The sequence below is a fragment of the Dendropsophus ebraccatus genome, chromosome 4 (genome assembly GCF_027789765.1).
Source record: "Dendropsophus ebraccatus isolate aDenEbr1 chromosome 4, aDenEbr1.pat, whole genome shotgun sequence".
Lineage (NCBI taxonomy): Eukaryota > Metazoa > Chordata > Amphibia > Anura > Hylidae > Dendropsophus > Dendropsophus ebraccatus.
In genome coordinates, this window is record NC_091457.1 from 11239205 (window position 1) to 11264664 (window position 25460).

Here is a 25460-nt window from a genome sequence, read left to right on the forward strand (position 1 = left end):
ACAGGACATTAGAGGGAGCAGTATATAGATATGTTATATATATTATACAGGACATTAGAGGGAGCAGTATAGATATATATATATATATATATATATAGGTTATACAGGACATTAGAGGGAGCAGTATATATATATATGTTATATATATTATACAGGACATTAGAGGGAGCAGTATATATATATGTTATATATATTATACAGGACATTAGAGGGAGCCGCATGGACCATGCAGACATTGAGCACAGGTAGCGGCTGTCAGGCACATGGTCACGTGACTGCACAGAGTGACACCATTTCATCCAATCAGCACTGAGCTGCGCGCCTGCGTCATCTCAGCCTTAACCAATCGGGTAGCTGGTGATTGAGCCGTGCCTGGCCGGGTGAGGAGCTGGAGTGCGGCGATCTGAGGCGGCTGGTAAGCGGTGTGAGTGCGGGCAGAGGCCGGGAGCGGCGGTGTGTGCGGGGGAGAGGACGGAGCCAGGGGACCGGTGCGGGGCCGGAGTGTCCGGGGACCACGGGGATGTGTGTGCGGAGGGGAGGACGGCGTCACGTGTAGGCCGGAGCCGGAGATCACGCTGAACTCCAGGAGAGTGCGTGCTCACTGCAGCCTGCCCCCTGACAGCCCTACCCGGGCTGCTGCCCCCTGACAGCCCTACCCAGGCTGCTGCTGCCCCCTGACAGCCCTACCCAGGCTGCTGCTGCTGCCCCCTGACAGCCGTACCCAGGCTGCTGCTGCCCCCTGACAGCCGTACCCAGGCTGCTGCTGCCCCCTGACAGCCCTACCCGGGCTGCTGCCCCCTGACAGCCCTACCCGGGCTGCTGCTGCCCCCTGACAGCCGTACCCAGGCTGCTGCTGCCCCCTGACAGCCGTACCCGGGCTGCTGCCCCCTGACAGCCCTACCCGGGCTGCTGCCCCCTGACAGCCCTACCCGGGCTGCTGCCCCCTGACAGCCCTACCCGGGCTGCTGCCCCCTGACAGCCGTACCCAGGCTGCTGCTGCCCCCTGACAGCCGTACCCAGGCTGCTGCTGCCCCCTGACAGCCGTACCCAGGCTGCTGCTGCCCCCTGACAGCCCTACCCGGGCTGCTGCTGCCCCCTGACAGCCCTACCCGGGCTGCTGCTGCCCCCTGACAGCCCTACCCGGGCTGCTGCTGCCCCCTGACAGCCCTACCCGGGCTGCTGCTGCCCCCTGACAGCCCTACCCGGGCTGCTGCTGCCCCCTGACAGCCCTACCCGGGCTGCTGCTGCCCCCTGACAGCCCTACCCGGGCTGCTGCTGCCCCCTGACAGCCCTACCCGGGCTGCTGCTGCCCCCTGACAGCCCTACCCGGGCTGCTGCTGCCCCCTGACAGCCCTACCCGGGCTGCTGCTGCCCCCTGACAGCCCTACCCGGGCTGCTGCTGCCCCCTGACAGCCCTACCCGGGCTGCTGCTGCCCCCTGACAGCCCTACCCGGGCTGCTGCTGCCCCCTGACAGCCCTACCCGGGCTGCTGCTGCCCCCTGACAGCCCTACCCGGGCTGCTGCTGCCCCCTGACAGCCCTACCCGGGCTGCTGCTGCCCCCTGACAGCCCTACCCGGGCTGCTGCTGCCCCCTGACAGCCCTACCCGGGCTGCTGCCCCCTGACAGCCCCTCCCGACAGCTACACCAGACTGCTGCCCCCTGACATCCATATTGTATACTGAGACAGCTGCCCCCTGACAGCTATACCCAGGCTGCTGCCCCCTGACAGCCCTGCCTGACTCTTATACCAAGACTGCTGCCCCCTGGCAGCTATACCAAGACTGCTGCCCCCTGGCAGCCCTGCCCGAATGCTGCCGACTGCGATAGTGTATACCCAGACTCCTGCCACCCTGACAGCCATAGTGTAAACCCTGCCCCCCTCACAGCCCTGCCCGACAGCGATAGTATATACCCAGACTCCTGACCACAGCTGGTATACAGCTCCTCCCCCCCCCCCCCACACACAGGCATGTGCCCACAGACGGTATACAGGCCACCTGCTGCCCTGACATGCCCACAGCTGGTATACAGGCCTCCTGACATGTGCCCACAGACGGTATACAGGCCTCCTGACATGTGCCCACAGCTGGTATACAGGCCTCCTGACATGTGCCCACAGCTGGTATACAGGCCTCCTGACATGTGCCCACAGCTGGTATACAGGCATGCATCCTCATCATGTGCCCCCTTGTTGATCCTGGCATCGCAGACCCATCCTCTCCTGGTTCTCGGTTCCCGTTCATTGTTCGGTTACCCTCCCTTCCGTCTCTTGATGCCACATTAGCGCTGCCAGCTGTCAGGTCAGCCACCCCTGTAATCCTACCCATCACTCCGGCACATGTGCTGCTGCTGAGGGGAGAAGTGTGCGGAGATATTAATAGATGAGGACGGGCGCAGGGGGCACACACAGCCTGGCACATATTATTCCATGGTATTTATAACCATCCCTGGCAAACTACAACTCCCAGCATGCCCGGGCAGTCATGCTGGGCTGGAGGGCCACCGTTCCATCCTATAGCAGAGAGATACAACTACCAGCAGATCAGGGCATGAGGAGAGTTGTATCTCAGTATACAGCTGACAGGGCACAGGGGCGGCCGCGTTCTTCCGACACGTGGAGCTTCCTGCGGGTAACACTGCTTCTTTGTTTGCATTGAAAGCCTCTCTGTAGCCCAGTGCCGTATACAGGGCGGACAGTGCCGTATACAGAGTGTATACCCTCCTCTGTGTCTGTAACTCCCCACACACATAAAGGGGCGCCCTAACCTGTAAAGGTCACCTCAGCCCTTATTCACACCTACATTGCACGTAATGTAAGGGAATTGGGTTTGCTCTGCATCATGTGACACATCGGGACGGTCGTAAAACGACCTCAGTGCGAGTCCCATGTGACTGGTGTGATCACAACTGTAATAAAGTCATGTGAGGGCAGATACATGAGATACTGCAGAGCAGCACATGTCACTGTATGGCCCCGACTGATAGAGCTATACTGTCTGCAGATGGCGGCGTGTGTGTGTGTGTGCGTGCAGGCGGCCTACAGATGGCGCCATGTGTGTGCGTGCAGGCAGCCTACAGATGGCGCTGTGTGTGTGTGTGTGTGTGTGGCCTACAGATGGCGCCATGTGTGTGAGTGCAGGTGGCCTACAGATGGCGCCGTGTGTGAGTGCAGGCTGCCTACAGATGGCGCTGTGTGTGTGTGTGCGTGCAGGCGGCCTACAGATGGCACCGTGTGTGTGCAGGCGGCCTACAGATGGCGCTGTGTGTGTGTGTGTGTGTGTGTGTGTGTGCAGGCAGCCTACAGATGGCGCCGTGTGTGTGTGCAGGCGGCCTACAGATGGCGCTGTGTGTGTGTGTGCGTGTGTGTGTGCAGGCGGCCTACAGATGGCACCGTGTGTGTGTGTGCAGGCGGCCTACAGGTGGCGCCGTGTGTGTGTGTGTGTGTGTGTGTGTGCAGGCGGCCTACAGATGGCGCCGTGTGTGTGTGTGCAGGCGGCCTACAGATGGCGCCGTGTGTGTGCAGGCAGCCTACAGATGGCGCTGTGTGTGTGCAGGCAGCCTACAGATGGCGCTGTGTGTGTGTTTGTGTGTGTGTGTGTGTTTGTGTGTGCAGGCGGCCTACAGATGGTGCCGTGTGTGTGTGCAGGCAGCCTACAGATGGCGCTGTGTGTGTGTGTGTGTGCAGGCAGCCTACAGATGGCGCTGTGTGTGTGCAGGCGGCCTACAGATGGCGCCGTGTGTGTGAGTGCAGGCGGCCTACAGATGGCGCCGTGTGTGTGAGTGAAGGCGGCCTACAGATGGCGCCGTGTGTGTGAGTGCAGGCGGCCTACAGATGGCGCCGTGTGTGTGAGTGCAGGCGGCCTACAGATGGCGCCGTGTGTGTGTGTGTGTGGCCTACAGATGGCGCCGTGTGTGTGAGTGCAGGCGGCCTACAGATGGCGCCGTGTGTGTGTGAGTGCAGGCGGCCTACAGATGGTGCCGTGTGTGTGAGTGCAGGCGGCCTAGGGATGGCGCTGTGTGCCGGACGTCTTATTGGCTTCTGAAGAGTTACGGCCAATGATGAGTGGTGCAGGATGTCACTGTGGCCCCAGGTTGATGCATCCCATACTATACAGCACAGGTACCCTGCCGCCCTCCAGCTGTTGCAAAGCTACACTTCCTATCATCCCTGGACGGCCAAAGCTTTAGCTCTCCAGACATGATGGGAATTGTAGTTTTACCACAGCAGAGTTTGCCGCCTTTAGTAACTTTGTCTCATGAATAAACCCAGATTTTACAGGACTGTTTCCTACCATCTCTGGCTGATGCAGCAGCGGGTCCTCCCCTCCCCCTACCTCTCCCCCCAGGCCGATGATTCTAGATGTTTCTGAGCCGCGGGGCCATGCTTTATGTTGATGTTGCCTGGTTTGTGTCCCGGTGACAACCTCAGAGATTCAGCTGAATCATCCAAAGGGGAATACAGTGCAGGGAGCGATGCCGAGGGCCGGAGGGGCCAGAACCTTCTCACTAAACTTTACAATAAAGTCAAACCGTTCTCTATTCCCTCATCTGTCCTATCTGGCAGAGACCTATAGTGTTAGGCATCAGTGGATAGAATGCTGCAGGATCCAAACCCTCATCATCCTCCTCTCATGCTGCAGGATCTGACTACACCATGTATGTTTGTAGTCTGTTACCATGGAGACGTGTAGTGCTGTGTGCACAGAACAGGAAGTTTATACAACAACTAACCACAAAGTTGCTTTTATACATGTAAATAGTTCTGGAAATTTCCATTCTTCCCTTTAAATCAGTGAATACAACGGTGATGTGGCTACAATATGGCGGCTCTGCGGTGCAGGGTAGGTCCCAGGTCTTGAACAGGTAGGACAGGTCTGTGTCCTGTGCACAGCGCTCCGTACATGTCTGAGCCGCTTCACCTCATTGTTCCACGCTCATCTTTTATAACCTGGATTAGGATTTCGGGCGCGGCCTTTATTCATGACCTTTTTATTATGTAAATGAACATTTATGATACTCGGCACAGTCTTAAAGGGGCACTCCAGGGAAAATCAACTGGTGTCAGAAAGTTATATAGATTTATTCTTTACATTTATTTAAAAATCTCCAGTCCTCCTGAACTTATCAGCTGTATGTCCTGCAGGAAGTGGTGTATTCTCTTCAGTCTGACACAGTGCTCTCTGCTGCCACCTCTGTCCATGTCAGGAACTGTCCACAGCAGGAGAGGTTTTCTATGGGGATTTGTTGCTGCTCTGGACAGTTCCTGACATGGACAGAGGGGGCAGCAGAGAGCACTGTGTCAGACCACTTCCTGCAGGACATACAGCAGCTGATAAGTATTGGGAGACTGGAGATTTTTATATAGAAGTAAGTTAGATTGTCTCTTGAGGTGGATCCTTTCACGGTTCAGATGATGACTGAACTTTCTTTGTTTTTCAGCAAAGCTGACAACTGCTGGAGCCTCCATGGAAGGGAATAAACATGCAAGTGATAAGAAAGGTGAGCCGCAGCTATACAGAGGTGGTCCGTCCATATCTGCAATCCCCTGTCCACAGCCTAGAGCGGCAGGGGGACCCTCTGGCCTCCAGCTGCTGCAGAACTACAACTCCCATCATTCCTAGACGGCTAAAGCTTTAGCTTTCCAGGCATAACGGAAATATAGTTTTGTAACACTGCCCCATCTCTGGCATAAGGGATGTATGTATGACTGCACCAGAATGGGGTTCCCATTTCTGAAAAAACTAATCAGAAAGTTATAGATTTGTAACTTACTTTTATTTAAAAATCCAGTACTTATCAGCTGCTATATGTCCTGCAGGAAGTGGTGGATTCTCTCCAGTCTGACACAGTGCTCTCTGCTGCCACCTCTGTCCATGTCAGGAACTGTCCAGAGCAGCAGCAAATCCCCATAGAAAACATCTCCTGCTCTGGACAGTTCCTGACATGGACAGAGGTGGCAGCAGAGAGCACTGTGTCGGACTGGAGAGAATACACCACTTCCTGCAGGACATACAGCAGCTGATAAGTGCTGGAAGACTGGAGATTTTTGTTTAAAAGTAATATACAAATCTATATAACTTTCTGACACCAGTTGATTTGAAAGGAAAATAATTTCTCTTGAGTACCCCTTGAAGCGTTTAGTACACATTGTCTATAGGATGGCTGGTGAGTGTAGTGGTTGGGTCCCAAGTGATTGTACATTTATCTCCTATACTGTGGATCTGCTTTAAAGGGGTTATTACCATCTGGGAGATGCATAGCGTATCCCCACATATCTTATAGATACAGGTCCTACCTCTAGAACCTGCATCTATCCCAACCTCAGAACACGAGCTCTTTACCCAGTACCTGTAACTCTCATAGGGGGCATGGGAGCTGCAAACCACAGAGGTATGGGTCCTATTACACGGGCCCGATAATAACTGTAAACGAGCGCCGATCTGCTAGATCGACGCTCGTTTACTGGGCCTATTCCACTCCCCGATTATCGTTTAACAAGGGCTGCATGGACATCGTTACCGATGTCCTTGCAGCCCTTGCTTAAACTTTATACATTACCTATAAATGCTGCAGGGCTGCTCCTGCGCTCTGCTTCTCCCCGGGTCCCGCACGCTGCAGCTTCAGAGCAGCCTGTCTCAGCTGACAGGCCGCTCAGCCAATCACTGGCCGCAGCGGTCCCAGCCTGTGATTGGCTGAGCGGCCTGTCAGCTCAGACAGGCTGCTCTGAAGCTGCAGCGTGCGGGACCCGGGGAGAAGCAGAACGCAAGAGGAGCCCTGCAGCCTGGATAGGTAATGTATATCGTCAGCCGCCGGCCGCGCACCGCTATTACACGTAACGATGCGCGGTTGGCGCCCGACAATTATAGGTCCAAACCTATATCAACGATCAGCTGATCGTTGTCATCGGCTGATCGTTTGTATTTTTTCCACGGAGCAATAATCGACCGAATTGGGCCGATTTGGCTGATTTTCGTTCCGTGTGATAGTATACTAAGTGTCCAGACGTCATTGCCTTTGTACTATTCCTATTCATAGATTCCTCCCATTGCGTTGTATACAGAGTGTGTCAGTAACGTTATGGTACAAATACACAACACGGCCCATAGCAAACCATGTGATTAGTGTCCACAATGGGCAGCGTCTGGCTGATGAGGAAGCTTCTATCATCGCAGCTGCTGGGCGGCCGCCATCGCTTACATGTTAAGTGCTCGATTCTCCCAACCGCAATAAGGACGCTTGTTGTACGGATCAATAATATGGTACCTAATCTCATTTACAGACAGGATTCCATTAGCAAATGTGTTTTATTAACATAAGAGAGATGGAGAGGGAGCACTGTATCCAGGGGTGAATATATTGTGTCATAGAGTGCCCATGGCTGCTTAAAGGGGTTATCCAGCGCTACAAAACATGGCCACTTTCTTCCAAAAACAGCACCGCTCTTGTCTTCAGGTCAGGTGTGAATAGTTGCAAAACCTGCACCCAAACTGGAGACGAGACTTGTGCTGTCTCTTGAAGAAAGTTGCCATGTTTTTGTAGCGCTGGATAACCCCATTAAAGGGGTAATTCACTTTTTTTTTCCTTTCAAATCTACTGGTCCCAGAGACTTCTATTTTACTTCTATAAAAAAAATCTCCAGTCTTCCAGTACCTATCAGCTGCTGTATGTCCTGCAGGAAGTGGTGTATTCTTTCCAGTCTGACACAGTGCTCTCTGCTGCCACCTCTGTTCATGTCAGGAACTGTCCAGAGCAGCAGCAAATCCCTATAGAATACGGTAGTGACTAAATCCCATACTGCAAAGGGACCTTGCTGGGGGTGGGCACACAGCTCCCAGGCAAGCCCCGCCATGGCCGGAATTCATTGGCTGCTCCACTCTGGGCTTCCTAGCAGTCAAAATCAGACCCTGCCGGACCCCGACCCTAATCCGAACATTTAGTATTGGGTTTAGGGGTCGGCTAAGGGTTACGACCCACTGATTCTCATGTCTAACCCTCCCCACAGCCCCAACCCTAACCATAACCCTCCTGATTAGCCCCAACCCCGAGAGTTAGGGTTGTTGTGTGGGCAGGGGATAGTTAAATGTTTGTAGTAACCCTAATCCGACCCCCAACCCTAACCCTAATACTAAACGCTCTGATTAGGGTCAGGGGTTCGGCAGGATCTGATTTTGACTGCTAGGAAGCCTGGAGTGGAGCAGCCAATGAAATCCGGCCGGGGCGGGGCTTGCCTGGCAGCTGTGTTCCCGCCCCCAGCAAGGTCCCTTTGTGGTATGGGATTTAGTCACTATCCATAGAAAACTCCTCCTGCTTTCGAGACTGGAAAAAAAAATACCACTTCCTGCAGGACATACAGCAGCTGATAAGTACTGGAATACTTTAGATAATAGTAAATTACAAATCTCTGACACTTTTTGGCACCGGTTGATTTAAAGGAAACTGGCCATGTCAAAACTTTTCCAAATGACGGGGACCCTCTAATATAACACTGTGGAGACACAGTATAAGTGTTATGCGTTACCGAGCGCCAGTAATCTCTCAGGGGATGCATTGACGGTCGGGCAGCATTGAGCTTGTTTGCGAACGGCTTTTCCAAGTAAAAATGCAAATGTCTTGAGGTGGAGATGTCCTTTGAATTCTTAAAGGGGCCATACACCTTTAATAGCTGTCAGCAAAGCACTATTCTTCCTACACACATGCACTCTTGTGTACTGTGTTCTCATAGATAAAAGCTTCTGCCAGACACCCCCGAGAGTTGATATTCACCATGCCTGATCCTTGTTGCCCCACATTATCATCTGTCAGGGGTAGCTTCATCACATAGTATATAAGGCCGGTCCTGCTCCCACCTTGTATATACACATCTAGCTCTGTAGTAATCCCTGATGTCTCTATTTGTGTCTACAGAAAAACTGGCGGACCAGATAATGCAGAATCCTCAGGTCCTCGCTGCCCTTCAGGAAAGGCTGGACAGCGTCTCCCAGACCCCATCCAGCTACATCGAAACGTAAGTCATCGGGTAGAGCTGAGAATACATTGTATACCCGGGTGATGGGAGGTGGACCCTGTTGGTTTATCGCCCACATATACTGCGGCGCTGTACACGCCTGATGCGTCGACTGTCAGTCCGGGTCACCTGACCTGCTGTCGTAGTGATTGTAACATACATTTTATTCTCTTCTCTCAGATTACCCAAAGCCGTGAAGAGAAGAATCAACGCCCTGAAGCAACTCCAGGAGAAATGTGCGCACATAGAAGCCAAATTCTACGAGGAGGTGCACGAGCTGGAGAGGAAGTATGCCGCCCTCTACCAGCCCCTGTTTGAGAAGGTATGTGGGGGGCATCATCCATATTTCCCATCTGCGTGTAAAGTACTTTCTCAGCACTGTGCGGTATTCACCCTGGATGGCCATAGCGGGTGTTTTCCAGCTCCAGAACTGGCTGTGAATAACTAAAGGTAACAAAGGATTCTGGGAGAATTTCTCAACGTTCTATGTGAAAGATTTGGAACTTTTAAGACCATTTAGACCACTCTTAAGTGTCACTGTCGTATTTGGGTTCTTTTTTTTTGCAGAAATCAATAGTCCAGGCGATTTAAAAAAAACTTTGCAATCGGGTTTATTAGGCAAATATGCCATTATCTGCATTCAAAAAGACTTTCCCCAGCGCCCCCCCTTCCCTCCTCTCTTTCATTCACTGCTCATTATCAGGAAATCTCTACTCTTTTACATCAGTCGAGCCCTGTCTGTTCTGTGGAGAGGGGAGGGGGGAGGAGGAAGATTAGTCACCAGCAGAGAACAAAGGATTACACCGCGGGACCTGTGTGAAAGTCTGTATTCAGAGGTCAGAGAGGTCAGTGCTGACTGTCAGAGGAGATAGCCCGGTGATGTAGCTATAAATTAACTCTTTGTTGTCCTGTTTTGGTGCCTCATCTCCCTCCACCCCTCCCCTCTCCATAGAAAACAGTGAAGACAGGTGGGAGAGCTTCAAACTGCTTTTTCATGGCAAAAATGCATTTTTCGGCTAATAACCCCAACTACAAAGTTTCTTAAAATCGTCTGTACTATTGATTTCTGCAAAAAAAAAAAAAAAAAGTCTCCATATTGTTTCCCTTATATACAAGTGTTATACAGTCATTGAGCCGCAGGAACATCAGACCCCTCTTATCCTGCGATTTCCTTTGCAGAGGAGACTGGTGGTGTCAGGACTGGAGGAGCCGTCAGACGCAGAGTGTGAATGGCACAGCGGAGGGGAAGAGGACGACAAGGACAAATTATCAGTAAGTCACCAGAGATGGGATGTTATATGATATGTTATACTCTGTAACAGCTCCTACAAACACACAGGAACAGAGCCAAAGTGTTTATAATGTCACCCAGGGAGGGGCACTGTGATTTATTGTAAGCTGATGGCCGACTGCCACATCACCATAGCACTTCTGAGCCTGAAACAATAAATTACCCATTCAGCAGAATTCTGCAGCTTGGCCAAAGAAAAATACATATAATGTTGAGTCACTGTGTACAATACATAAGCTGAGATCCTGTATTATACTCCAGAGCTGCACTCACTATTCTGCTGGTGGGGTCACTGTGTACGTACATTACATTACTGATCCTGAGTTACATCCTGTATTATACTCCAGAGCTGCACTCACTATTCTGCTGGTATGAAGACTGTGTACATACATTACAGTACTGATCTATGCAGCGTATATGGGGTTTTTATGGGGTGATTCCAGCCTTCACCTGTGAGACTAAATCTCTTATTTTTTTCTTATGTTAGGAAGACGTAAAAAAAAAAATGACCATATCAGAGACGCCGAATACAGAAGACCCCAAGGGAATTCCCGACTTCTGGCTGACGATATTTAGGAATGTAGATATGATCAATATATCTTTGCAGGTGAGGAGGTCCCGGATGTGCTGTATTGTATGGGGTGGGGGGGGCCTGTTATACGTTTTCGGGGACTGTTATTGCTGTGTTGTTACCATTATAGATATGACATACAGGGATCACCTGATCCGTACCCCTCCGGCCATTGTTCTTACTGACAGGTTTGTTCTTCTTACAGGAATACGATGAGCCAATATTAAAGCACTTGCAGGATGTAAAAGTGAAATTCTCTGAGCCTGGGCAGCCCATGGTGAGTAGCAGTAGTAGTATACAGAGCAGGGATAGGGAACCTTCGGCCCTCCAGCTGTTGCAAAACTACAATTCCCATTATGCTTGGACAGCCAAAGCGAAGCTTTGGCTGTCCAGGCATGATGGGAATTGTAGTTTTGCAACAGTTGTAGGGTCGAATGTTCCCCTCCCCTGATATAGACTAATAATAGTATCAGGGGCCTAAAAGCCTTCATATCAGAGGCTAAGCCGTCCAGCTGTATAAGAAGCGTAGCTCTGGTCACATGACCCCTAATATCAGCTACTCATCATCTCGATAACCCGCCTTATTTTGCAGTCTTTCACATTAGAATTCCACTTCGAACCCAACGAGTACTTCAGCAATGAGGTCCTGACGAAAACCTACAAGATGAAGTCGGAGCCGGACTCTTCCGATCCCTTTTCATTTGAAGGCCCCGAAATTGTTGATTGTGAAGGGTAAGATGTTAAAAGGAGCCCCGGGATACCAGTGGTCGGAGTGCCCATTAATCCATTGATTATCTCCTATTGTATTGATAAGCTGATGTGATCACACAACCTGTGAGAATCATTCTCTCTTTATGATTGGTGTGTGTGTGTGTGTATAGTGTGTGTGTGTTTTTGTATATAATATATATATATATATATATATATATATATATATATATATACATATACACACATATACATACATACATACATACATACATACATACATACATACATATACAGTGGTGCCTTGGATTACGAGCATAATTCGTTCCGGGACTGTGCTTGTAATCCAAATCCACTCTTAAACCAAAGCAAATTTCTCCATAACAAATCATAGAAATGCAGACAATTTGTTCCACACCCCAAAAATAATGATTTATTATTCTGAATAACATGTAATACAAATGAAACAAACATTCAGAAACAGCAAAATATGTGATATTATAAGTTACTGTACAGTAATTGAGAGGATGAGAAACACAAGGGCGGACAGAGACTGCAGGGAGCATGAAGGAATGAGCAGGACAGATATGAGCACATACATGCAGCACTCTCTGTCAGGGGAGAGAGGGGTTACAGCTATGCAGAGATTACCTCCACAGTCCTGTCCCCTGATGTAAGCCCCAGCCTGAAGTGGATCTGCTATGATTTGGAAGGTGAGGGAGACACCCTGGGTCAGAGTACAGTGGTGTAGACCCCGCTATGCAGACCATGCCCCTCCCCCACTCCCGCTCCCACCCAGTACAGGGAGCTCTTAAACCAAAGCAATGCTCTTAAACCAAGTCACAATTTTGAAAAAGTGTGATCTCTTAAACCAAAACTCTCTTAAACCAAGTTACTCTTAAACCAAGGTACCACTGTGTGTGTGTGTGTGTGTGTGTGTGTGTGTGTATATATATATATATATATATATATATATATATATATATATATATATATATATATATATATATATATATATATATATATTTATACTGCCGCTGCTAGTTAAAGTGCTCAACACAGCGAAAACCTAGGTCAGTGGTCTGGAACCTTGGCTGTCCATCTGGTGCAGACCCTCAACTCCCATCATGTATGGACAGCCAACAGCTAGAGGGCCAAGGTTTACTACCCCACATCTTGGTGCATTGCCCCCTAGGAAATACAAATAAGCAAAGAGTCTTAACACATTTTAGGCAGATATCCCTCCAAGGAAGGACCCAGCCGAGGGGTGGCTCCTGGAAGGAGACCTCCATAACCACCATATTAAAGGGGTTATCCAGTGAAAATCTTTTTTCTTTCAAATCAACTGGTGTCAGAAAGTTATACAGATTTGTAATTTACTTCTATTAAAAAAATCTCAAGTCTTCCCATACTTATCAACTGCTATATGTCCTACAGGAAGTGGTGTATTCTCTCCAGTCTGCTGACATCTCTGTCCGAGACAGTAACTGTCCAGAGCAGGAGAGGTTTTCTATATGGATTCAAAGAAAACAGAGACAGAGTTCCTGTCTGGGCCAGAGATGTCAGCAGAGAGCTCTGTGTCAGACCACTTCCTGCAGGACATAAAGCAGCTGATAAGTATGGGAAGACTTGAGATTTTTTTTAATAGAAGTAAATTACAAATCTATATAACTTTCTGATATCAGTTAACTTGAAAGAAGAAGATTTTTGCTGGAGTATCCCTTTAAGTGTCCCTTTTAGTCAATATCCAACTCAATTACTAGTCTAGGCATGCTTGCAACTTATGTGCAGTGATGTATGTCATTAGCGACAACCATTGTCATAATGTCAGAAAAGTTTTGATTGGGGGGGAATGTAAGCCTATAGACTTACTAGAACTAGATGGGAGAAGCCCTCAGCTCCTGATTGTTCTCTCTGCTGCAGGAGATGGGCCCCATACACCTTCTGTAGTATCTGCAGGGAGGAGATAAGCTCCTAGCTGAGCGCTTCTTCTAGTGATCGGCCGGGTCTCATCATGACATGGCAAGTTTTTTTCTTTCACATGACCATGATTCTAGCAGTAAGCACAGCCATGGCCAAACCGGCCTGGGGGACCAGAGCCTAGACCACCAGTCACTACATCTATACATTCTATAGAATTAGAAAACCCAAACTAGCACCACACTTGTCCATTGTTTCTATCACTGTAGATGAGTGATATTTCATACATTTGCCTCTTCTCATCACAGCTGCACTATTGACTGGAAGAAAGGCAAAAACGTCACAGTCAAAACCATCAAAAAGAAGCAGAAGCACAAGGGGCGCGGCACCGTGCGGACGATCACGAAACAAGTCCCCAATGAGTCCTTCTTCAACTTCTTTAGCCCGATCAAAGGTGAATTTCTATGGCGTCCAGTCACGGCTTGTTCTCGGCTTTTGACTGTTATACACCGTATCTGGAGACTTCTATCCATTCAGGTTCTCCATGACAGCACCTGCATTGGACGTTAAAGTGTATCTGTCGTTTTAATTTTTTTTGCAGAAATCAATAGTTCCAGCGATTTTTAAGAAACTTTGTAATTGGGTTTATTAGCCGAAAAATGCATTTTTATCATGAAAAAGCAGTTTGATGCTCTCCCCCCTGTCTTCATGGTTCTCTTATGGAGAGGGGAGGGGTAGAGGGAGATGAGGCACCAACACAGGACAACAAAGAGTTAATTTACAGCTACATCACTGGGCTATCTCCTCTCAAGTCAGTACTGACCTCTGAATGCCGGCTTTTGACACAGGTCCCACTGTGTAATCCTTTGTTCTCTGCTCTCTGCTGGCGACTAATCTCCCTCCTCCCCCCTCCCCTCTCCGTAGATTAGACAAAGCCTGACTGATGTAAAAGAGTCGATTTCCTGATAATGAGCAGTAAATAAGAGAGAGGAGGGAGGGGGGACCTGGGGAAAGTCTTTTTGAATGCAGATAATGGCATATTTGCCTAATAATCCCAATTACAAAGTTTCTTAAAATCGCCTGGACTATTGATTTGAGGGGGGGGGGGGAGAAATACAACAGTGACACTTTAAAACGTTAGTGGTGCATACAGAATATAGGTTATTAAAGTTTACGTGTCCAAAGTTTTGATCAGTCGAGGTCTGAGTGTTCAGAACCCGGTTGATCACTAGAAGGTACAGGGAGAAGGGCGTGCGGTTGTGCTTCCTTGTTTCTGAACACTATTTGGCTGCTTTCCCCTCTCTTTAGGCTGGGGCGTCCTAATCTGCCTGTTGCATTGTGTAAACTACAGTATATAGATGCTTTATAAACTTATATACATGTGTTCTGATTTTTTTTTTTTTTTTTTCTTCTCTTTATCCCTTGTAGCTGGTGACGGAGAGGAATTGGTAAGTGAGCGACATGTATGATGTGTGGTGCAGATGAATGGTGAATTAAAGGGATTTCTTTCTGTCATTGGGGCTAGTCTCCTAGCGAGGGACCAATTATGTGTAAGATGGGATGTAAGTGTGACCGGGCCACTCACTATAAGTGATCTTTGCTTCAGGACGAAGAGATGGAGAACTCCTTAGCAGCTGACTTTGAACTCGGCCACTTTTTCCGGGAAAGAATAGTGCCGCGAGCCGTGCTGTATTTCACCGGGGAGGCCATTGAGGATGAGGACAGTGTATGTTATAATGCACCACCTGATTCTACATTTATCGCGCCTTTTTTATTTTTTCTTCGGAGATAATATATGGTTTATTTTTTGTTTTGTCTTTTTGCAGTTTGAAGAGGGGGAGGAAGGTGAAGAGGAGGTAAGATCACATTATTACATTGCAGTTTTTATGCATTTCACACACAAAGGGCTTGTCCAGTTTTGCAGCATTTCACACACAAAGGGCTCTCTGTTTTGCAGCATCTCCCAAAGAGACAGCCAGGGACCCCATACACTGTTTTGCTATAGAGCAGGGGGGGCAAGGCCACATGTCTCCAGCTGTGGCTTCAATTGCCATTATGATTGGACCACTGAGCTTTTAACGTCAGACGTCCAAACATAATAGGCATTGTAGTTCTGCAGCAGCCGGAGGGCTGCAGCTTTGGCACCTGTGTCATATGGGGGTGGGAGCCATAACTGTCATAACATTCCTTACCTTACAGTCTGAATATTGGTTTTCATGTCTTTTAGGAAATGGAGGGTGAAGAGGAATGTGAGGAAGATGATGATGAGCCAAATGCTGATAAAGTAGGTTCTACCAAGCCGGCAACATAATGTCTATTCAGTCTGAACTTTTTTTTTTTTAATCTGCTTTGTCAGCAGGCTTTTGGTGTGTAAACTATGGCCATGGCTGTATACAGAGATTCATAATTATATACAGCCGTGGCCTTAGTGTATATACCAGTAACCTGCCCACAGGACCGGTTTATAGGGAATTCTTACCTGAGTTTGTAAATTAAAGAAATCCTACAGAAATTCTACATGAATGTGTTCTCACCTTGTATACTATACTATTGTAGTGAAGGTATAGGACAGAGCCAGACCTGCAGATACTGTGGTGTTAGGTGTAACCAGTGAGATTTATTTGTTCTATATAGCCGTACCTCATATATTATATGTGAACATGCCCTTAGGTGGGTACATCCAATGGACTTTTATGTTCAGTGATGTCTTTCTCTTGTTCTAGGGACTCACAGCTGTTAGAATAGGAGCCCCCTGCCACTTTCATAGATGGGACACTTCATACTCCCCCACTTTTAAAATATTCATGCCCCTTTTGGAGTTTTTTTTTTTTTTAACTAGGTTGATCTACATAATAGGTGTCAAACTATGGCCCTTCAGTTGTTTCAATTCCCATCATGCCTGGACAGCCAAAATGTTGACCATAGCTTTCCAGGCATTAAGGGAATTATAGTTTTGTATTAGCTGGAGGGCCCCTGGTTTGACATTCTCTCATCTCCATTGTCTACCATAGTGTATACACTATGATGTCTCTGTGGCGGCATACATATGTTCAGTGCAGTTTGCCGTTGTCCTACCTGTAAATGTTTGGGGTTGTAAATGTACAGATTACAATGTACCCTCCGCTGTATAGTCTGCCCTGTGCAGAGTGTCCGTTTCTGCAAACAGTCGTCCTCTAATCCAGTGCTTCTCAAACTGTGAGGCGGGCCTTACCAGTGAGGCACCTCCTAGTTGTTGGTGAGGCCCAGTTGGGGAACCAGTTTTTACAAATTAACTATGATCTGCGCAGTCCTTTTGGTTTTTGCAGAAATCTCTATTTTAGCAACATTATTAATATATATATATATATATATATATATATATATATATATATATATATATATATATATATATATATGAGAGAGCTTGGGAGGGGGGTGAAAGGTAGCCCTAGCATTATTTTCAGCTTTTAAATGGACTTTCACCACAGATAGTGAGGCCCAGGCGCCCTCTTGGTCAATCTGGTGAGGCCCAGGCATTGCCTTGGTCTGCTGGGTGAGGCTTCAGTAGAAAAAGTTTAAGAAGCACTGCTCTAATCCAACTAATCGCTGCCAATACATTGTGCGCCAGCATGTTCTGTGCACTGCATGACCTGCCTTCCTGCCAGCTGCCATGTCTATGAGGGGGGCGCTGTCTGAAATCATGAAACTGAATTTTGTTTTTATCAGTCTATAGGGCGGAACTGCACCAAAAGAGGAAATATACTGTAGCCCTGATAGATGCCCTGTATATAGAGATCTGTGATACACGGCCACCCAGACCCCTAAGCACGTCTTCTAGAACATCCAGAATCCTTTAAGTACACGAGTAATAGCTGAGGCATACTGTACAAATATACCCAGCATCAGTAATGTATGGACACAGTGACACCCCCCCCCACCAGCAGAATAGTGAGTGCAGCTCTGGAGTATAATACAGGATGTAACTAAGGATCAGTAATGTAATGTATGTACACAGTGACCCCACCAGCAGAATAGTGAGTGCAGCTCTGCAGTATAATACAGGATGTAACTCAGGATCAGTAATGTATGGACACAGTGACCCCCCCCCCCCCCCCCCCCCACCAGCAGAATAGTGAGTGCAGCTCTGGAGTATAATACAGGATGTAACTCAGGATCAGTACAGGATCAGTAATGTATGTACACAGTGACCCCACCAGCAGAATAGTGAGTGCAGCTCTGCAGTATAATACAGGATGTAACTCAGGATCAGTAATGTAATGTATGTACACAGTGATCCCACCAGCAGAATAGTGAGTGCAGCTCTGCAGTATAATACAGGATGTAACTCAGGATCAGTAATGTATGGACACAGTGACCCCCCCCCCCCCCCCCCACCAGCAGAATAGTGAGTGCAGCTCTGGAGTATAATACAGGATGTAACTCTGGATCAGTAATGTAATGTATGTACACAGTGACCCCACCAGCAGAATAGTGAGTGCAGCTCTGGAGTATAATACAGGATGTAACTCTGGATCAGTCCAGGATAAGTGATGTATGAAAATAAATATATAATATATATACACACTCATACTCTTTGGTGTGGCTCCGCCTCTGTGACTACAGTCATGTGTCTGATCACACTTTTTCACTCCATATTTGCTTTGATTGATCTTTTCCATTTTTTTTTTTGTTTAGGTGTAATTTTTTTTCTTGTTTGTCATTCATACAATCCTAGGTAAGATGGATCAGTGTCTCCCTCTCATCCTCCTCTTACTCATCATCATCATCTCTCATCCCTCTTATTTTGGGGTCTTCGGGGGCAGATCTCCTTTCTCTTTAGCTTTTTTCCCACATCTGCTGCTTTTGCTTGAGATCTTTCCATGTTGGATAATTTTGTGTTACTTTGTGACAAAATTGTTTTAAGTGGTTCATAAATATTTTATTTAAAGGGGGTATCCAGCCTTCAAAAACATGGCCGCCTTCTTCTAGAAATAGCACCTTTCCTGTCTTTAGTCTGTGTGCAGTAACGCAGCTCAGTTTCAATAAAGTGAATGGAACTGAATTGTAATACCACACACAGCCTGAGGACAGGGGGTGGCGCTGTTCTTGCAAGAAAGTAGCTGCTCTTTTTATAGAATCAAAGGAGATTGAAACTCCATATACACATGTAATGTCATACACTGCTGTAGGTTCCCTTTATCATATAATTCTCTAGATAGATCTCATATGCCCCAGGCCGTGTATTAGTGAGGATTCATGCAAGTAGAGCTTATTTCTCGTACACTACTTTTACCAGTTATAGGCAGTAACCTGTACATAGCTAGTCCTGCTCCTAGATGGGAAGTGTATCCAGTGTAGACAATGCTCTGTGAGCTCTACAGCCTGATACATTGTACATAGCTGGTCCTGCTCCCAGATGGGAAGTGTATCCAGTGTAGACAATGCTCTGTGAGCTCCAGACTAATACATTGTACATAGCTAGTCCTGCTTTCAGCTGTATCCAGTGTAGACAATGCTCTGTGAGCTCCAGACTGGTACATTGTACATAGCTAGTCCTGCTTTCAGCTGTATCCAGTGTAGACAATGCTCTGTGAGCTCTACAGCCTGATACATTGTACATAGCTAGTCCTGCTCTCAGCTGTATCCAGTGTTGACAATGCTCTGTGAGCTCCAGACTGATACATTGTACATAGCTAGTCCTGCTCTCAGCTGTATCCAGTGTAGACAATGCTCTGTGAGCTCCAGACTGATACATTGTACATAGCTAGTCCTGCTCTCAGCTGTATCCAGTGTAGACAATGCTCTGTGAGCTCTACAGCCTGATACATTGTACATAGCTAGTCCTGCTCTCAGCTGTATCCAGTGTTGACAATGCTCTGTGAGCTCCAGACTGATACATTGTACATAGCTAGTCCTGCTCTCAGCTGTATCCAGTGTAGACAATGCTCTGTGAGCTCCAGACTGATACATTGTACATAGCTAGTCCTGCTCTCAGCTGTATCCAGTGTAGACAATGCTCTGTGAGCTCCAGACTGATACATTGTACATTCCGGTATTTGCCCCATGTACATTAGTGCGAGGCCTAGAACATCCGGTGCTGTGATGATCTCCATACATACATGCCCACAGCTCCTTCCCCCATCACTCATTGGTTTTATGCAGTGCCCATAGTTACTGATCCCCTCTGTGTAAGTGATTATCATGGACCCTATTATACTGCTGTATAATTAACAAAATTACCCTGTCGTCCCTCCTCCCCTTCACCCTGTTAACATGGCCGACCTGTACATGTGCTTATTGTGCGCTGTGCTCCCTATACTCCTCTTCCCACTGTTCTATCTAGAGTCCCTAGGCCTGGTGTCAGAAACTTTAATTTAGATTTGTAACTTCTGTTAAAAAAAAATCTCCAGTCTTCCAGTACTTATCAGCTGCTGTATGTCCTGCAGGAAGTGGTGTTATTTCCAGTCTCACACAGTGCTCTCTGCTGCCACCTCTGTACATGTCAGGAACTGTCCAGAGCAGGAGAGGTTTTCAATAGGGATTTGCTGCTGCTCTGGACAGTTCCTGACATGGACAGAGGTGGCAGCAGAGAGCACTGTGTCAGACTGGAGAGAAAACACCACTTCCAGTACTTATCAGCTGCTGTATGTATTGAGATTTTTAAATGGAAGTAATTTACAACCCTATATGACTTTCTGAAACCAGTTGATTTGAAAGACTTTTTCCTGCTTTATTACCCCTTTAAGGGTGCGTTCACACCTACAGGATCTGCAGCTGATTTTCTGCTGCAGATCCGCAGCAGATTTCATTTAAATAACTGAACACAACATTAAATCTGCACCATCAAATCTGCTGCAGATCCTGTAGGTGTGAACGCTTCCTTAAGAGGGATTCCTCATACCTGCCTTGCACTATCAATTCTATTATGATCTCCAGCAGCTTTAGCCTTGCACCTTCCTGCTACTTTGTATTATTTCTTTGTTTAATTTAGGAAACTTGAGTATTTCTACCAGCAACAAACTTTGGGGGGGGGGGGGGGGGGGTGAAATGTTAGGGTGTTGCTTTACTGTAACCTTGAGATGAATGAAGCTTGTAGGAAGGAGAGGTGAATGTGTGTGTGATCCCCCACAGTGTGATGTCGGGGTCCCCCCTTATTGTGACTACAGCCGCTCTTTGTCTCATGTCTCTCTCCTTTTCTCCCGGCAGAAAGAAGCAGTCCAGCCTGCTGAGTGTAAGCAGCAGTGACCAGGACCGATGCATTTCTAGACCTTTCCAATATTCAGGATTCTACTGTTCTGCAGGATATTTTTACGTCGAGGCTTCACTTTTTTTTTTTTTTTTTTTTTTTTTTTTTTATTGCATGATTTTTTTTTTTTTTTTTTTTTTTTTCTTCTTTCCTTTCTCACCATCTACAGACGTGTTCTTAGAACTCTGGGGTTTGGTTGGGTTCAGGTGGAGCAGAAGCACAGTCTAAGTCTACACCCTGTCTCCTTCCTTTTTTTTTTTTTTTTTTTTAATTTTTTTTCTTCCTTGAAATATGCAGCGACTTGAAACTAACCAAATGTTAACAAAGGGTTAACAGAAATAGTGTTTGTATCTCTTCCAGCGCTGGTCTGCGACCTGTGGCCCTCCCTGCTGTTACGTTGACAGCTCCCAGGGTGTGTCAGGGCATGCTGGGAGTTGTGGTTTGCTCTTAGTGTTTGTCGAGCATGCTGGGAGTTGTAGTTCGCTCCTAGTATGTATCAGGGCATGCTGGGAATTGTAAAAACTACAGCTTTCACTATGCCCTGACACACAATAGAAGCAAACTAGAACTCCCAGCATGCCCTGATATGTACTAGGAGCAAATTACGACTCCCAGCATGCCCTGACACACACACTAGGAGCAAACAGCAACTCCCAGTGTGCTCTAATATGTGTCATTGCATGCTGGGAGTTGTAGTTTGCACTAGTGGGTGCCGGGGCATGCCAGGAAGTTGTTGTTAATGTGTATCAGGGCATGTGGGTTGGTCAGTGTGGGTTGGGTTGAGGCATGCTGGGAGTTTGTTTGCTCCTAGTGTGTATTTGGGCTGGCTGGGATAGGCTTGTAATAACTACAACTCCCAGCATGCCCTGAAACACTAGGCACAACCTACAACACTCAGAATACCTTAACCCAACCCACACTGACAGCAGACTACAACTCCCAGCCTATCCTAAAGACACTAATTAGGGGCAAACTACTACTCCCAGCATGCCCTGACACACATCAGGAGCAAACTCTATCGGCTATAGAGCCCCCCAGGTTGCTGCCATTGGAGGCGCCTAGTGCCCACCCATCTATAGTGCCCATATAGCAGCGAGCAGAGCCTCCACCTTACTGGCTGTCTATTGGTTCCTTGCCTTCCTCCTTCATTATTCACTGTTACATCCACATTCACCTTTCTCCTCACTGTGCAGGTAACCAGCCCGTCCTCATCTGCTTTACTGCAACCATGGGCAAGTGCTGGTTAGATGCAGACCAGGCGAGGGGCCCGATCACAGGAACCTGGGGCCCACCAGCTGTGGTAAAACTACATTGCCCATCAAGCTTTAGCTTTGGCTGACCAGGCATGATGGGGATTGTAGTTTTGCAACAGCTGGAGGGGCTGAAGGTTCCCTATCCCTACTGTACAGGCAGCAGGGGCTCCTGGGTCACGGTGGGATGTCCCATTATATCCTATGGGGGGAGGGGATAAAGCAAACTCCTTCATCACTGCTGTATTCCCAGTAAGCGACTGGTTTATTCCAACCTCAGGACCCCTTGACGTCCACATAAACGGCCCCCTCCACCTGATGGAAACAAAGTGAAAATGTCTGAAGGGTAACACCTTTAAGTTCATAGATGTTTTACTTATTTAACTTGTACAGTGTATTTAAGACGCAATAAAATACGGAATGACTGAACCTGCCATATACGGATCGCTGTTACGTTGAGAGGCGGACGGGTAGATCACTGGAACAGCTAAGATAGGTTCACACTGAGTTTTTGCAATCCTTTTTCCTCCATCCGTTTTATGCAAAAAAAAAAAACTGGTGCATTTGTGTGCTTCTGTCTTTCCATTGACTTCAATTATTAAAAAACGGATCAAAACGCATCCGTTTTTTTCTTTTTGATTTGTTTATATGTATAAATATATATATAAGTCAATGCATCTGTTTTTTTTTTTGTTTGTTTTTTTTTGCATAAAATGAATGAAAGAAATGGATTCCAACAACACAGTGTAAACCCGGCCTTACTTGGGTCGAATCTCCAGAATTATTCCATCTAAGGCTGGGTTCACAATGCATTTTTACAGGGGTTTTTTTCCGTCTGTTTTATGCAAAAATAAATCAGTTTCAATCCGATTTTCCATTGACTTCCATTATAAAATGGGTCAAAACGCTTCTGTTTTGTTTTTAGGGCACACACAAATGTGGTAAACCAAGTTTTTGTGTGAGCTAAAAAAAATACATTTTTATCCAGTATAAAAAACGGAAGTCTATGGAAAAACGGATCTAAACTGAGGCGCACAAATGCATTGTTTTTTATTTATTTTTTTCTTCGTTTTTTAATCCGTTTTATTGCATCAACGCAGTGCGAACCCGGCCTTACTTAAAGGGGGTTATCCATGAAAACAGTGCTACCTCGGTTATCAGGTTGCACAGTTTTTACAACTTTACTATAATTCAGTGGAACTAAGCTGCAGTAACACATACAAACTGGAGACAGGAGTGGCGCTGTTTCTGTTTTTCTAATCATATATAACCCCTTTATTGATAGTTATTTATACCGGGTTAAATGGAGTCGCAGTACCAGTCATCATACACACAGATGAGGATGGAGCTTAACTAAACACAAAGGAGCTGCTTTTCCGGCTGTCCAGGCTTGATGGGAATTGTACTTTTCCAACAGCTGGAGGGCCTAAGGTTCCCCATCCCTGGTTTAAAGGGGTTATCCAGATTTAGAAAAACGTCTGCTTTTTCATTCCGAAGCAGCGCCAGCCCTGTCCCCAGTTAGGGTGCGGTATTGCTTCCCAGTTCCATTGAATTTAATAGAGTTGGGTTGTAATACCACACACAACCTGAAGACAGGGGTGGTGCTGTTTTAGAGGAAAGTAGCCATGTTTTTCTAATCCTGGATAACCCATGCTTTATGGCTTAATACTATTTTCAGCATTTATCTCTGGTTCGGGTTGAGGCCTGGCTTCCTTCTTCCATTGTTTGTATCAGGTTCTCTGCTCTATGGGTTATACCCCCACCGGGGGGCGCCGCCGCCTTCAGCTTCTGATGCTGCCTACGTCCGGTATCTGCTGTTTAATTATTTATTGATCCGTCACAATTTCTTACGCCGTCTCTTTGTTTTAGAATTTCTCTTTTTTTGTTTTTTGAGGAAAACGTCAAGATATTAATAAAGCAAAAACGAGAAATGACTGTACTCCCCCTCCCCGTGTGGTTTTTATTTTTTTATTTATTTTTTTTCTACAAAATATCACCCAGAGGTTAAAGCTAAAACCTGTTAGTTTGTTCTTAAAGGGGTATTCCACTCGAACAGAACTTTTGATATGTTGCTGCCCATAGTGAGACTAACAATTCCTTCCATACTTGTTATCTATTCAGTCTCCTTCCCCCAGTTCTCAGCTGCTGCTTTCTTCTATAGACACAAAAATCTGTGTGTGACCTTTTCTCTGTCTCCCCCCCCCCTTCTTTCTGAGACAGCTGTTGTAAACAAATCCCTAGCAGGCTTTACCTGCAACATTGTAGATTATTTGTACTGCTGGGAGGATTAACAGTGAGTTCATTAGCAACTTGACCTCAGAAGAAGTTACAATGTTGCAGATACAGCCAGCCAGGGACTTGTTTACATTAGCAGTCCCATAAGGGAGGGGAGACAGAGAGAAAAGCTAACACACAGATTTTTGTGTCTTCAGCAGAAAGCAGCAGCTGAGAACTGGGGGAAGCAGATGGAATAGATGATAACAAGTGTGGAAGGAATTGTTAGTCTCACCATGGGCAGCAACAAGGGAGACAGAAAGAAAAGCTTACACACAGATTTTTGTGTCTTCAGCAGAAGCAGCAGCTGAGAACTGGGGGAAGGAGATGGAATAGATAATAACAAGTATGGAAGGAATTGTTAGTCTTGCCCTGGGCAGCGACATATCAAAAGTTATGCTTGAGAGGAATACTCCCTTCAATGTGGGTTATCTATGATTAGAAAAAAAACAACTGATATCTTCCAGCAATAGCACCACCCTTGTTCTCAGTTTGTGTATGGTATTGCAGCTCTGAAATGAACAGCAGCACAGCAAGGAAGGCTTATACATAGCACTGAACTAAAGTGATGATAAGCTAAAGGTTGAGGTGAGATAATATTCAGGAGGCAGCACTGTGCACATACTGTACTAGGAACACAAAGGACAAATGCCCAGAACATTGTGGGAAGTCAGATGAGAGAGAAGCCTTGACTTACCTTTCAGGTTCAGTGCAGATCCTATGGCAGTGGAAGACAGGCTCAGGGATTGCAGGTACACAGCCCAAGGCTCTCTCCTGCACACAGCACTAACTAAGCCCCGCCCTTACTTCCTGTCTTCTGTCCTGGTCTATCTGTTAGAGAATAGCAGAGTCTCATGCAGTGAACAGCAAGCTGTAGAGCTGTTTTTCTGGGGTAAGGAGTCATGCTCGGTAAATGAAGCAATTCACAAACTTGTTAAGAATGATGTGGCAGTGACCATTTAAAGGGATCATCCAGGATAAGAAGAAAAAAAATGCAGCACCACCTCTGTTCCCAGTTTGGGTGCGGTATTGCAACCTCAAACAACAAAATGCATGACAACCATGCTGGTGACAAGAAAGGCTGGGTACCTATACACCAATTGGGGCAGTGATAGTGCCTACACAAGCTGTCACCAGGGGCGGTCTTGGCATTTCTGGGGCCCCAAGCGAAGTTATGTCTGGGGCCCCCCCGTCGACACGTGTTCCAAGACAATAG

The 25460-nt window shown here is 47.1% G+C and overlaps 1 protein-coding gene across 3 annotated transcripts; it reads left to right on the top strand.

Moving 5' to 3' along the window:
• The first annotated feature begins 339 nt into the window (after window positions 1-339).
• On the top strand, window positions 340-20826 carry NAP1L4 (nucleosome assembly protein 1 like 4). 3 transcript variants are annotated; one of them, XM_069965133.1, is made up of 14 exons: window positions 340-415; window positions 5441-5500; window positions 8906-9005; window positions 9186-9327; window positions 10185-10277; window positions 10784-10903; window positions 11073-11144; window positions 11460-11599; window positions 13804-13949; window positions 14924-14943; window positions 15102-15221; window positions 15322-15351; window positions 15723-15779; window positions 20681-20826. In XM_069965133.1, exons 2-14 carry the CDS (start codon window positions 5467-5469, stop codon window positions 20717-20719), a joined length of 1113 nt encoding a protein of 370 aa, XP_069821234.1. In that variant the 5' UTR covers window positions 340-415; window positions 5441-5466; the 3' UTR covers window positions 20720-20826. The 3 variants fall into 3 exon arrangements, with proteins under 3 accessions (XP_069821234.1, XP_069821236.1, XP_069821235.1); XM_069965135.1 differs by lacking the exon at window positions 20681-20826 and adding an exon at window positions 18170-18209; XM_069965134.1 differs by having other exon boundaries at window positions 394-424.
• The last annotated feature ends 4634 nt before the right edge of the window (window positions 20827-25460 follow it).